Below are 11,422 nucleotides of genomic sequence, written 5' to 3' on the forward strand. Positions count from 1 at the left end.
AACACTCTCTCCGTTTTATTTTATATGGTTCTGTTTGACTATGGACATCTAAGAAAGAATGAGAACTTTTGCCGCATATTAAAAAGGAAATAGTGTTATATAAAATAAAACATATAGAGTCGTAAATAGGTAAATTTAAATTTGAATCTAATATATATTCACATGGCAAATGGTTGTTTGATGACAGAACAAATGGCAATTGCAAAGTTGAAAGGAGAAGATGAGTTGCTAACATGGGAGGACATTGAGAAGATGAAATATTCTTGGAATGTAGTTCGTGAATCACTAAGGCTAACTCCACCCGCTCAAGGAGCTTTTAGAGAAACAATCACTGATTGTACATATGCAGGTTTTACCATTCCAAAAGGGTGGAAGGTACAAAATTAAATATTTTCATTTTGTTACTTACGAGCTACCTTCATTTCTATCTATACACGGTGTTTGTGAAAATGACATGTTTTTTTACAGACATTTTGGTCAGTGCACTCAACACATAAGAATCCGAAATACTTCACTGATCCTGAAAAGTTTGATCCAATGAGGTTCGAGGGAAGTGGTCCAGCTCCCTACACGTTTATACCCTTCGGGGGAGGACCTCGAATGTGCCCTGGAAAAGAGTATGCTCGAACGGAAGTACTAGTGTTGATGCACAATGTGGTCAAAAGGTTTAAACTTGAAAAGGTTATTCCAGATGAGAAGATTGTGTTCGATGCTTCTCCTGTGCCAAAGCATGGCCTTCCTGTTCGCCTTCTGCCTCATGGAAATTAACTCATATTTCATCTAGAAAGTGAATCATGTTCTTGTTTTAATTAGTTTGAGAAAAATGAAGATCTGGCAATGAATAATTTTAATAGTAGTATGACAATAAGTTGTTGCATTCAAATTACGGGGATATGCTTATTAGGGGTGGGCATCGGTCGGTTCAGTTATGAATATTATCGGTTATCGGTTTACAAATATCATAACCCGATAACCAAACCGATAAGATATTGGTTATCGGTTATCGGTTTACCCGATAAAATAAAACAACTAAAACAGCTTCAAAATGTATAAAACAATTTCGGTATAAAACTTTTTTGCTAAACCAATTTTATAAGATTTTAAGAACTGTTTTGCTAAAACTATTTTCAGAATTGTTCTATTTTACAAGAATTTAAATTTACTGCAACATCCAATAAAATAAACATTAACCAAAGTTTCTATCCTTCATTCTTCAACCCAAAAAATATAAACAAAAATCCCAATATCAGTCAGTGATGAAAAAATAGAATCTCAGTCATATTTTCACTTCGACACTTTCTGCAAATACAAGGGATTTAAATGAATAACAAATACAAGTTTATTAGTTATGAAATACAAATTTTATAATAACTGACACAAGATAACTTCGTAATAGCTCAACAATTAAAGCACACGACAAATCTCACTTCAGTTTTCAAACAAACTAAGAAAAATCCAGAGCCAGAATGCTTTCAAACAAACTAAGAAAAAGATGAAGATGAAACAACTAAAAACTTACACGAAGAATCAAGATGAAGCTGAAGAATGCAGCTGAGAAATACGACTGAATAGTGAAGTGAAAATGCGACTGAAGAATCTATGGATCTGAGAAATGAAGTGAAGATGCGACTGAAGAGTGAAAGAAAGAAGCTGAGAAAAGCGACTGACGCCGGCCTGAGTCTTGACGGGCTGACTGGTGAGGGCGTGATGCAACTGACGCCGGCCTGAGTTTTGACAGGCTGATTGATGAGGGCGTGAGGCGGAGAAATTGAGAAAGAATAGGGAAATTAAAGAGTGAACTATGAATTATGAAACCCTAGTATGTATATACTTAAGGGTAAACTAGTAAATTAGTTAATCCTTATTGGGTTATCGGTTTTACCCAATAACAAAATTGCAAAAACGAGCCCGAACCGATAATCCAATAATTTTTTTTAACCCCGTTACCGAACCGTTAACCCAATAACCAAATACCGATAATCCAATAAATAATTAACGATTCGGGTTATCGGTTTTACCCGATATATGCCCACCCCTAATGCTTATTATGTTTTGTTACCAATTTGTATCAAGATTGTCCGAGTGAAGTACGAGTGGCACGAATCTAAATTTAGTTGGGCTTCTCGTGAATGCTGGGTGAGAAACCAAAAAGGAAAAAATATACAAGTCACAATTTGTTGATCAATTGAGAAAATCATCTCGAAACACACAAAAATAGAAAGAATACTAGCTACATATTGTTTAAGCAGCCCATTTAGCTCTGTTTCAACAATTGTTTGATTATGTGACATTGTTTAACCAAATCAATTTTAAGAAAAAATAAATACTTTTAAATCTTGAAATATTGTTTGACTATAAAAATCTATTATTTAATAAATAGAAAAGATTAAATTAAAATATTTGTAAATTTTAAAAAAAGATTAGTACTATTAAACAGTTGCTTTTAAATGGAGCATTTTTTGATCCCTTTTAAAACGGCCGAGCGTATTAAACACCAACGGCAGCCAGCAAAATCCCCTGTTCTTCAGCTGCCGACCGCAGCTGAACTGTATAGGGAGCATAGGATGCAGCTCTTGTCGGTTCTTTCTGTAGTGAAGAGTGGTTTCACTCCCACCGCCCAACACTTGAACCATTTCCTCCTCTTCCTTTCTCGCCCCAAAAAATTCAAACTCATCATTCACTTATTCGAATCAAATCAATTCAGCGCTGACTCCAAGCCCCCTAGAATCTTCATACAAGCACTTGCCGAAGAGAACAGATTCGAAGAGGCACTTCAGCACTTGAAATTGAATAGTCCTACCCAGGTGTACAAAGACAAACGCCTATATGATTCTTTAATTCAGGGCCTCTCTCAAACAAACCCCGGAAAGGCGCTTTCTTTACTGTAGGGAAAGATGGTATTTTGCTCTCTTCTTATACTTTTTGTTCATTGATTCACTCTTCCTGCACTCAGGGAAGGATCAATGAAGCAATTCAAGTGTTAGAGTTAATGACCCATGAGAAAATTAAATACCCATTTGATACTTTTGTGTGCAGTTTTGAGATTCATGGGTTCTTTAGTGTTGGTATGCCCGAGCTTGCTGTTGAGTTCTTTAACAATGCTGTGAATTCAGGTTGTTTAAAAGTCAATGTTATTACTTACACAACACTTGTGAGTGCTTATTGTCAGAGGCGAATTCAGGATTTAAATTCTATGGGTTCAATTTTTAAGATTTTTAACATTGAACCCATTATATATTTAAAGTTATGGGTTCAAATCTATTATTTTTGCAATTTTAATGAATTTTTACACATAAATTTCTACTCCTCGTCAAAAGTTATGGGTTCAATTGAACCCGTAACTCTCACACTGCATCCGCCTCTGCTTATTGTAGGTTAGGTAGAATTGAGGACGTTTCTAATTTGGGAATGTATGGATTAGAATTGGATATTGTGTTTTACAGTAATTGGATATATGGGTATTTTAGGGAAAGAGCAATTGAAGAGGCACTAAAAAGATATAATGAGATGTTGTGTACTAGGAGAATTGAGTTGGATACAATAGGCTATACAATACTTATTAATGGGTTCTCAAAGGAGGGACATGTGGAGAAAGCAGTTGGGTTCCTATACAGGATGAAAAAACATGGTCTTCAACCTAATTTGGTTACTCTAACAGCACTAGTATTAGGATTCTGCAAGAAGAGGAAAGTGCTTGAGGCGTTTGCAGTGTTTAAGATGGTTGAGAATTTGCAGATTGAAGCAGATTAATTTGTCTATGCAGTATTGATTGATGGTGTGTGCAGGAAGGGTGACGTTGGACGTGCATATGAACTGCTTGGTGAAATGGAGAAGAAGGGCATAAAACCTATTGTTGTCACATATAATACCATTATCAATGGATTGTGCAAAGCTGGGAGGATGATTGAGGCCAATGATGTGTCTAAGGGAATCCTCGGAGATGTTATCACGTATAGTACATTGTTACATGGTTATATTCAAGAAGAAAATGTCATGGGAATGTTAGAAACAAAAAAGAGAGTTGAAGCAGCTGATATTTTTCTGGATGTTACTATGTGCAACTTGCTTATAAAAGCCCTATTTATGATGGGGTTGTTTGAGGAGGCTCTTGCCATATAGAAGAAATATCAAATATGGGCATTACTTCCAGTTCTGTTACTTACTGTGCCATGATTGACGGTCGCTTGAAAGTAGGAATGATAGATGAGGCACTTGAAATATTTGATGAATTTCGGAAGACATCTATACCTTCAGCTGCATGTTACAATTGCACCATCAAGGGCTCTGTAGGAATGGCATGCCGGACATAGCAATTGAAGTATTCGTTGAACTAATTCATTGAGGTTTGCCTTTAAGTACAACGATCTATATGACATTGATAAAAAAGATCTTTGAAGTTAAGGGTGCTCAGGGAGTTTTAGATTTGTTTCAGAGATTGGAAAGACTTATGCATGAAAAATTTGGTTCAATGTGTGGAGATGCTGTTTCTTTCTTGTGCAACAAAGGATTATTAGAGGTTGCAGTCAATCTGCTAATTGTGACCCAAAGTAATGGTTTTGTTCTAAGCAAGAAATCCTACCATCTTTTAATGAAATCTCTTCTCTATGGTGGCCAAAACTTTTTGACTGGACTTCTTTTGACAACATTCCTAAAAAAGTATGGGATGTTTGAGCACGGGGCAACGAAGTGTACTTCCTTTGCATTAAAAATGTAGAAACTGCACTTCGGTTTCTTGCTACAGTGAAAGGCGACACATTTGAGGTGACCTTTCCTGCTGTAGTTTTGCGGACACTGACAAAAGGTTGCCGATATCTGGATGCATATAACCTTGTTATGGGAGTGAGAGATAAGCTACCTCTCATGGATGTGGTTGACTACTCAATTGTTATTGACGGCCTTTGCAAAGGAGGACATATTGACAGGGCATTAGATCTCTGTAATTTTGCCAAGAATAAAGGAATTTCTTTCAATATTGCAACCTATAACTCTGTTATCAATGGCTTGTGTCGTCAAGGGTGTGTGGTTGAAGCTTTTCGGCTATTTGATTCATTAGAAAGGAATGATATAGTTCCTTCAGAAATCACGTATGGTATACTCATTGACGCTTTGTCAAAAGAATTTCTTTTAGCAGATGCTAGGAATTTGTTTGAGGAAATGTTCCTAAAGAATCTTAGACCAAGTACTCGCATGTATAATTCATTAATCAATGGATGCAGCAAGTTAGGTCAAATCGAGGAAACTTTGAAACTTCTCCATGATTTACAAGCTAAAGGCCTCAGACCAGATGAATTCACTGTGAGTGCAGTACTTAACTGCAATTGCCAGAATGGTGGCATGGAGGAAGCTGTTGGGTTCTATTCCGAGTTCAAAATGAAAGGCACACTACCTGATTTCTTGGGTTTCATGTACCTCGTGAGTGGCTTATGTGATAAAGGAAGGATGGAAGAATCTCGATGCATTCTGAGGGAGATGCTTCAATCAAAATCTGTCAGTGATCTTCTTGGCAGAGTTGAAAGCCAGATTGAAACAGAGTCTATTAGAAGTTTTCTTTCTCTATTGTGTGTGCGGGGAAGCATCCAAGAGGCAGTTACTATTCTGAATGCAGTGGTATCCATGTTTTTCCCTGCTAGAAGGGGGTGTGGTGCTGGGAATTTATTAGGGAAACTCGAAGAGCCTTATAATGGGAGAGAGATGGATATAGACTCAAGATTGCATGAGAGTTGGATGCTTGAGAAGGCATCAAACAACCGTCATGACCAATACACTCAAATAACCCAGTTGCTCGACTTCAATTCTTACTATTCCCGTATTGCTTTATTGTGTTCAAAAGGGGAGCATGATAAGGCTAATGAAGTGGCTAAAGTTATTACTGGTTTCACGTAGTGCATGTTTGTCTTTTCAATAATATTTAGCTAGCTTCTTTGGCTATGGTTTGGGAACAACGAACCATACAAGAGCTATCTTAGGTAGGTAATAAACTTGGCAAATCTATATATCTATTTTTAACAAACAATTCAAAATGATTTTTTGACTTTGTAGTTCATAAAAAAAATGTTTTTTTAACTTTGTAGTGGTAGTTTATTTTATTGTTATTCAGAGTGTTTGCTTTGGAAGATATAATTCAATCAATTATATACTTTTAGCATATTAAATGCTATTGTAATTTCTGTTGCACTTTGAAATTCCAATGCAAGTATTTGAACTATCAACCAACTCTGTGTTATTATCCTATGCAGGAGGAATTAAAGCAAGTGAAATGTAAGTTGGAAGCTTCTATGAACCTCTAGATTCCCACTTTACACCAAGAAGAGCAAATCTCAATGACCAAAGCTAGGTGCTTAAAAACTTCGGACGATGGACTTAGCAATATTCTTTCTGAAGAAGTACAGGGGAATTTGGACCTTCTTGCAAAGGCCATTTGAGACTTTGTAGCATTTTTATCTGCACTTTTGCAAACTGTACATGAAAGCTTTAGACAATGTCTCATTGTCACTCCCCGTGTTGTTGCAGAGGTTACTTTTTGCTTTTTCATTCTAGTCAATCTATGTATTTCCAAAAAAACATTTCTTTTCATTCTGAGCGTACCCATGTGTAATAAGTATCTGGATTATCAGATCACAAGCTCCATCACTGGAATGCTGGATTTCTGATTGTTATTCTGGAAATGGATGGAATTTGCAATTTAGAAGACATTTTGATGATTGGGAGATTGAAGATGTTAACTTCTGCTTCAAAAGTTGAGTTCACTGGTGATAATAGAAGAGAGGACTCAGTACATACACAGCCACTAGCGATGAGAAGTTCTCAGTTATATCCTGTTATAAAATGTTGCAAGCTCAAGGAGACATAGTAGATGAACAATGGCCAGCTAAAATAATCTAAGACCAACGTTCCTCCTAAAGCGGCATGTTTTGGATGGTTTGCAATGCATGGTGCGTTTCTCGCACTGTCATGCTCTCATGTCCTTTTTTATTTCTTGAGTTGTTTTAGCAATTTGTATCTATCCTTCTGCATACAATTACCTATTCAGCTATGCAATAGCCAAGGAATGATCATTAGTATTGCAGGTGACAGGCCTCAAACCTTATTAGTAGTAGCTTGCATTTAGAATGCAAAAGGCATTATTATCTCACTGGCTTCTGTTTCATGTTTTTGTTACCGCATGAACTTAGCATGTGAAGGAAGCTTTTGTCTTCTGCAGTGTAATTCCAGCCTCTGTGCTTGCAGCATATCTGGTTGAGTAGTAGAATATTAATCCCTTTGCTGTGGTTAGAAGAGCTCCTCATGAATTTGAAATCGCTTGCTTATAGGTCAGTTTCTTGATTAAGATTTGCTTCTTTTTTTTTGTTAATAGATTTTTTAGCATTTTATGCAAAAGAAGTTTTGCACGTCTACGAAAGCCATGAGACTGGGGAGGTTTTCAGACTATTGCTTCACTGTATTGATGATTTACATTAGATTGAGTGCTTCTCTCTGTTAACTGAAATAAAGAGGACTTACTTCTATGTTGAGTTCTATCTTCGGTTTTTTGCTAGCTTAAGGGAGTTATTGTTCATAATGATTATACAATGTAACTAAGAGAGAATAGATGGGTATTTAGTGCGTTTGAATTTTGATACACGAAAACACACTGTTTAACACGGCAGATTTCCAAATGCTCAAATGTACATAGTGGTTACTTGATATACTCAGATTTGGATGCCATTTAACTGATCTTACTGCTCTTTAAGCTGGATGAGAAGTTAGGTTGTTTTGTGTGCTGCTCTTTGATAAATGGACCTTGGGCCTAACTCAACCCCAAATGCTAGCTTATAAGGTGAGGATGCCCAAGATCATATAAGGAGACCAAAGACCTCAAATCCCACCGATTTGAGACAATTCAACACCACCTCTCACGCCCAGACCTGCAAACTGGAGCGTGGACAACATAAATGGGGGTCGAACATTGGTAACAATAACTGGGATGGGCCTGGCTCCAATACCATTATAAATGGACCTTGGACTTAACTCAGCCCAAAAAACTAGCTTATAAGGTAAAGATTGCCCAAAATCATATAAGGAGACCAAAGACCTCAAATCCCACTGATGTGGGACAATTCAACACCCTTAATATATGGTTGTGCAGAAACATCAAGATTTGTTCGATGAAATAGATAATCTGCAAGATGGATATAATGGCTAATAAGGGAAAACATAAATCTTTGGAAACATCTTGTAATATAAGAGCAACAATGATTCTTCTTTTTTCTTTTTCATATTTGCATTTTGTTTTGTTCTTCTTTAGTTTTTCACGGGCTCTCTGCGAATAACAACGTAGCAAATTCTTGAGAGCAAGGAGCATTTAATTGATCAGTTGTGCAGAAGATATAATTATTATTTTTGAGTAATTTATCTTATAACATGATAAATGGACCTTGGGCCTAAATCAACCCCAAAAACTAGCTTATAAGGTGAGTATTGCCCAAAACCATATAAGGAAACCAAAGACTTCAAATCTCACTGATGTGGGACAATTCAACAGCAACAACAACCCAGTAAAATCCCACAATTGGGGTCTGAGGAGGGCAAAATGTACACAGACCTTACCCCTACCCCAAGGGGTAGAGAGGTTGTTTCCGATAGACCCTTGGCTCAAGCAGACGAAAAAGACAATATATCAGTACCAACAGTAGAAAGCATAAAAATAATAACAGAATCAAAAGTACCAGAAAATAGATGAAAAAAAATAACAGTAGCACATAAGAAAGGCTCGGTACTATGAAAAGTGAAAGAGAAGTGTGGACACAACAATAACCACTAGCACTCTAGGACACAACCCTCTCCGACTAGCCTCTCACCCGGTGCGGAGTAGCAAATAGCGCCGCTACCCCCTGTCCTACAACCCTAATGCTAGACCCCCACACTTTCCTATCAAGGACCATGTCCTCGGAAATTTGAAGCCTCGCCATGTCCTGCCTGATCACCTCTCCCCAATACTTCTTGGGCCGCCCTCTACCTCTTCTTATACTTGTCAAAGCCAACCGCTCACATCTCCTTACTGGAGCGTTTGGACTTCTACTCCGCACGTGCCCGAACCATCTGTGCCTAGCTTCCTGCATCTTGTCATCCATCAGGGTCACGCCCACCTTCTCCCGAATATCTTAATTCCTAATCTTATTCATCCTAGTGTGCCCGCACATCCACCTCAACCTCCTCATTTCTGCTACTTTCATCCTCTGGATATGCGAGTTCTTAACCGACCAACACTCTGCCCCATACAACATGGCCGGTCTAACCACGGCTCTATAGAACTTACCTTTGAGCCTCAGTGACACCTTCTTGTCAGGACTCCAGATGCTAACCTCCGCTTCATCCACCCCATCCCTATACGGTGCACAACATCTTCGTCAATCTTACCATCCCCTGAATAACCGACCAAAGGTACTTGAAACTGCTTCTCTTGGGGATGACCTGTGATTCAAGCATCATGTCCACGCCCACTTCCCTCGACTTGGCGCTGAACTTGCACTCTAGGTATTCTGTCTTAGTTCTGCTAAACTTGAAACCCTTAGACTCAAGGGTCTGTCTCCAAACCTCCAGTCTCTCGTTAATGCCGCCTCATGTCTCATCAATATGGTGCGTCAGTGCGTCCATCACCGGGGCAAATAAAAATGGGCTAAGCGCAGATCCTTGATGCAGCCCTATAACAACTGAAAAATGCTCTGAGTCGCCTCCCACCATCCTAACCCGGATCTTAGCTCCCTCATATATGTCTTTAATCGCCCTAATATAAGCAACCGACACGCCTTTCGCCTCCATGCATCTCCAAAGAACCTCCCTAAGTACCTTGTCATACGCTTTCTCCAGGTCAATAAACACCATGTGTAGAACTTACTTCTTATCCCTGTAATGTTCCACCAACCTCCTAATAAGGTGGATAGCGATGTGGGACAATTCAACACTCTTAAAATATGGTTGTGCAGAAACATCAAGATTTGTTCTATGAAGTAGATAAACTGGAAGATGGATATAATGGCTAATAAGGGAAAGCATAAATCTTTGGAAACATCTCGTAACATAAGAGCAACAATGATTCTTTCTTTTTTCTTTTTCATATTTGCATTTTGTTTTGTTTTTCTTTAGTTTTTCACGGACTCTCTGCGAATAACAACGTAGCAAATTCTTGAGAGCAAGGAGCATCTAATTGATCAGGCAGAAGATATAATTACTATTTTTGAGCAATTTATCTTATGCATGTAGCTATCACAACAAATGTAGAAAAATAACCTGTTAACTTTTAAATTGAAGGATGTATGTTAAAAAAGGGCAGTCCGGTGCACTAAGCTCCTGTTATGTGCAAGGTCCGGGGAAGGGCCGGACCACAAGGGATCGTACGCAGCCTTACCTTGCATTTCTGCAAGTGGCTATTTCCACGGCTCGAACCTATGACCTACTGGTCACATGACAGCAATTTTACCAGTTACGCCAAGGCTCCCCTTCAACACCAAGGCTCCCCTTCCAAAGGATGTATGTTACTATTCTCAAAAAAATAAAAATAAAAAACTTTCAAAGTGCAGGATGTAACAGCATTCTGCTCTTCTGATAAGAATCCTATCCCTTCTATGCTGGTTTTAGTAACAGAGAAACAGATGAGATCAGCTACGTCAACGTTGGAATAATCTAAAGGAAATATCCTCACCATCAACCCAAGGTACGTTGTCAACTGTTACTGTCAACTGTAAAGGAACTTTGTTAAAGAAAGTTTCTGATGATATTTTTATAATCTACAGGGTCAAATTGTTATAAATCGCTACGTAGATACAAAATCATATACCTCCCTTTGTAGTGTTGTCAATGATACATTTCTAGCCATGTCCTCATGTGAGCGGGTATTAATTTTTCCCTTTTCTTGTATTGTATGAGTGATTCATTGGCTATTTATTTAGCACATGATAGAGTAAATTAGAAGTTTGTGATCTCTTGTGCTTCAATTTTTTTCCGTCTACAAGGAGATATAGGGTGTAATTAGATGTATAAGAGTCACTTAAACCATCATGTTCACTTTAATGACTCAACATCTTGTCTATTTAGTCATCAATGTTATTTAGAGACTTAAACTCCCTCTACATGACACCTAGAACATTTTTAAACGAGTGAACAGTTAGCTGCTTAGAATTAAGAAGCTTCTTTTTTGTTATAAAAAAAGTGCTGACATGACGATTAGATCAATTTCATTCATGAAGAAGAGGGAGGAGAATCTATTAATATCAAGGACCTGTGATCCTGATTTATTATTAGCATCAAGGTTAGGGATATCTTTTTCCAAGGGAAATTTTTTAGAACTAAACAATTTTTGGTGGAATTACAGTAGGTTCACTTCACTCAAGTTCTCTCTCCTCTCCTGTAGAAGCTCAACTTCTTCACGTTCATCATTTTTGTTTCA

At 37.8% G+C, this 11,422-nt stretch overlaps 1 protein-coding gene, 1 long non-coding RNA gene and 1 pseudogene across 2 annotated transcripts in view; all 3 read left to right on the plus strand.

Moving 5' to 3' along the window:
• The window catches only part of LOC142177967 (beta-amyrin 6-beta-monooxygenase-like), a 183,179-nt gene that overhangs the window by 1,106 nt on the left and 170,651 nt on the right, over nucleotides 1-11,422 (plus strand). Inside the window, exon 2 of the mRNA XM_075247132.1 lies at nucleotides 188-375. Coding sequence (XP_075103233.1) covers nucleotides 188-375 — 188 coding nt within the window. The remainder of the gene's footprint in view (nucleotides 1-187; nucleotides 376-11,422) is intronic.
• Nucleotides 538-6,375, plus strand: LOC107785339 (pentatricopeptide repeat-containing protein At5g57250, mitochondrial-like; annotated as a pseudogene).
• Nucleotides 6,796-10,426, plus strand: LOC142179542 (uncharacterized). The gene is made up of 3 exons (XR_012708014.1): nucleotides 6,796-6,932; nucleotides 7,228-7,310; nucleotides 10,288-10,426. It is a non-coding gene; the product is annotated as an uncharacterized LOC142179542 (long non-coding RNA).

This window comes from Nicotiana tabacum, chromosome 3 (genome assembly GCF_000715075.1).
Source record: "Nicotiana tabacum cultivar K326 chromosome 3, ASM71507v2, whole genome shotgun sequence".
NCBI classification, from domain to species: domain Eukaryota; kingdom Viridiplantae; phylum Streptophyta; class Magnoliopsida; order Solanales; family Solanaceae; genus Nicotiana; species Nicotiana tabacum.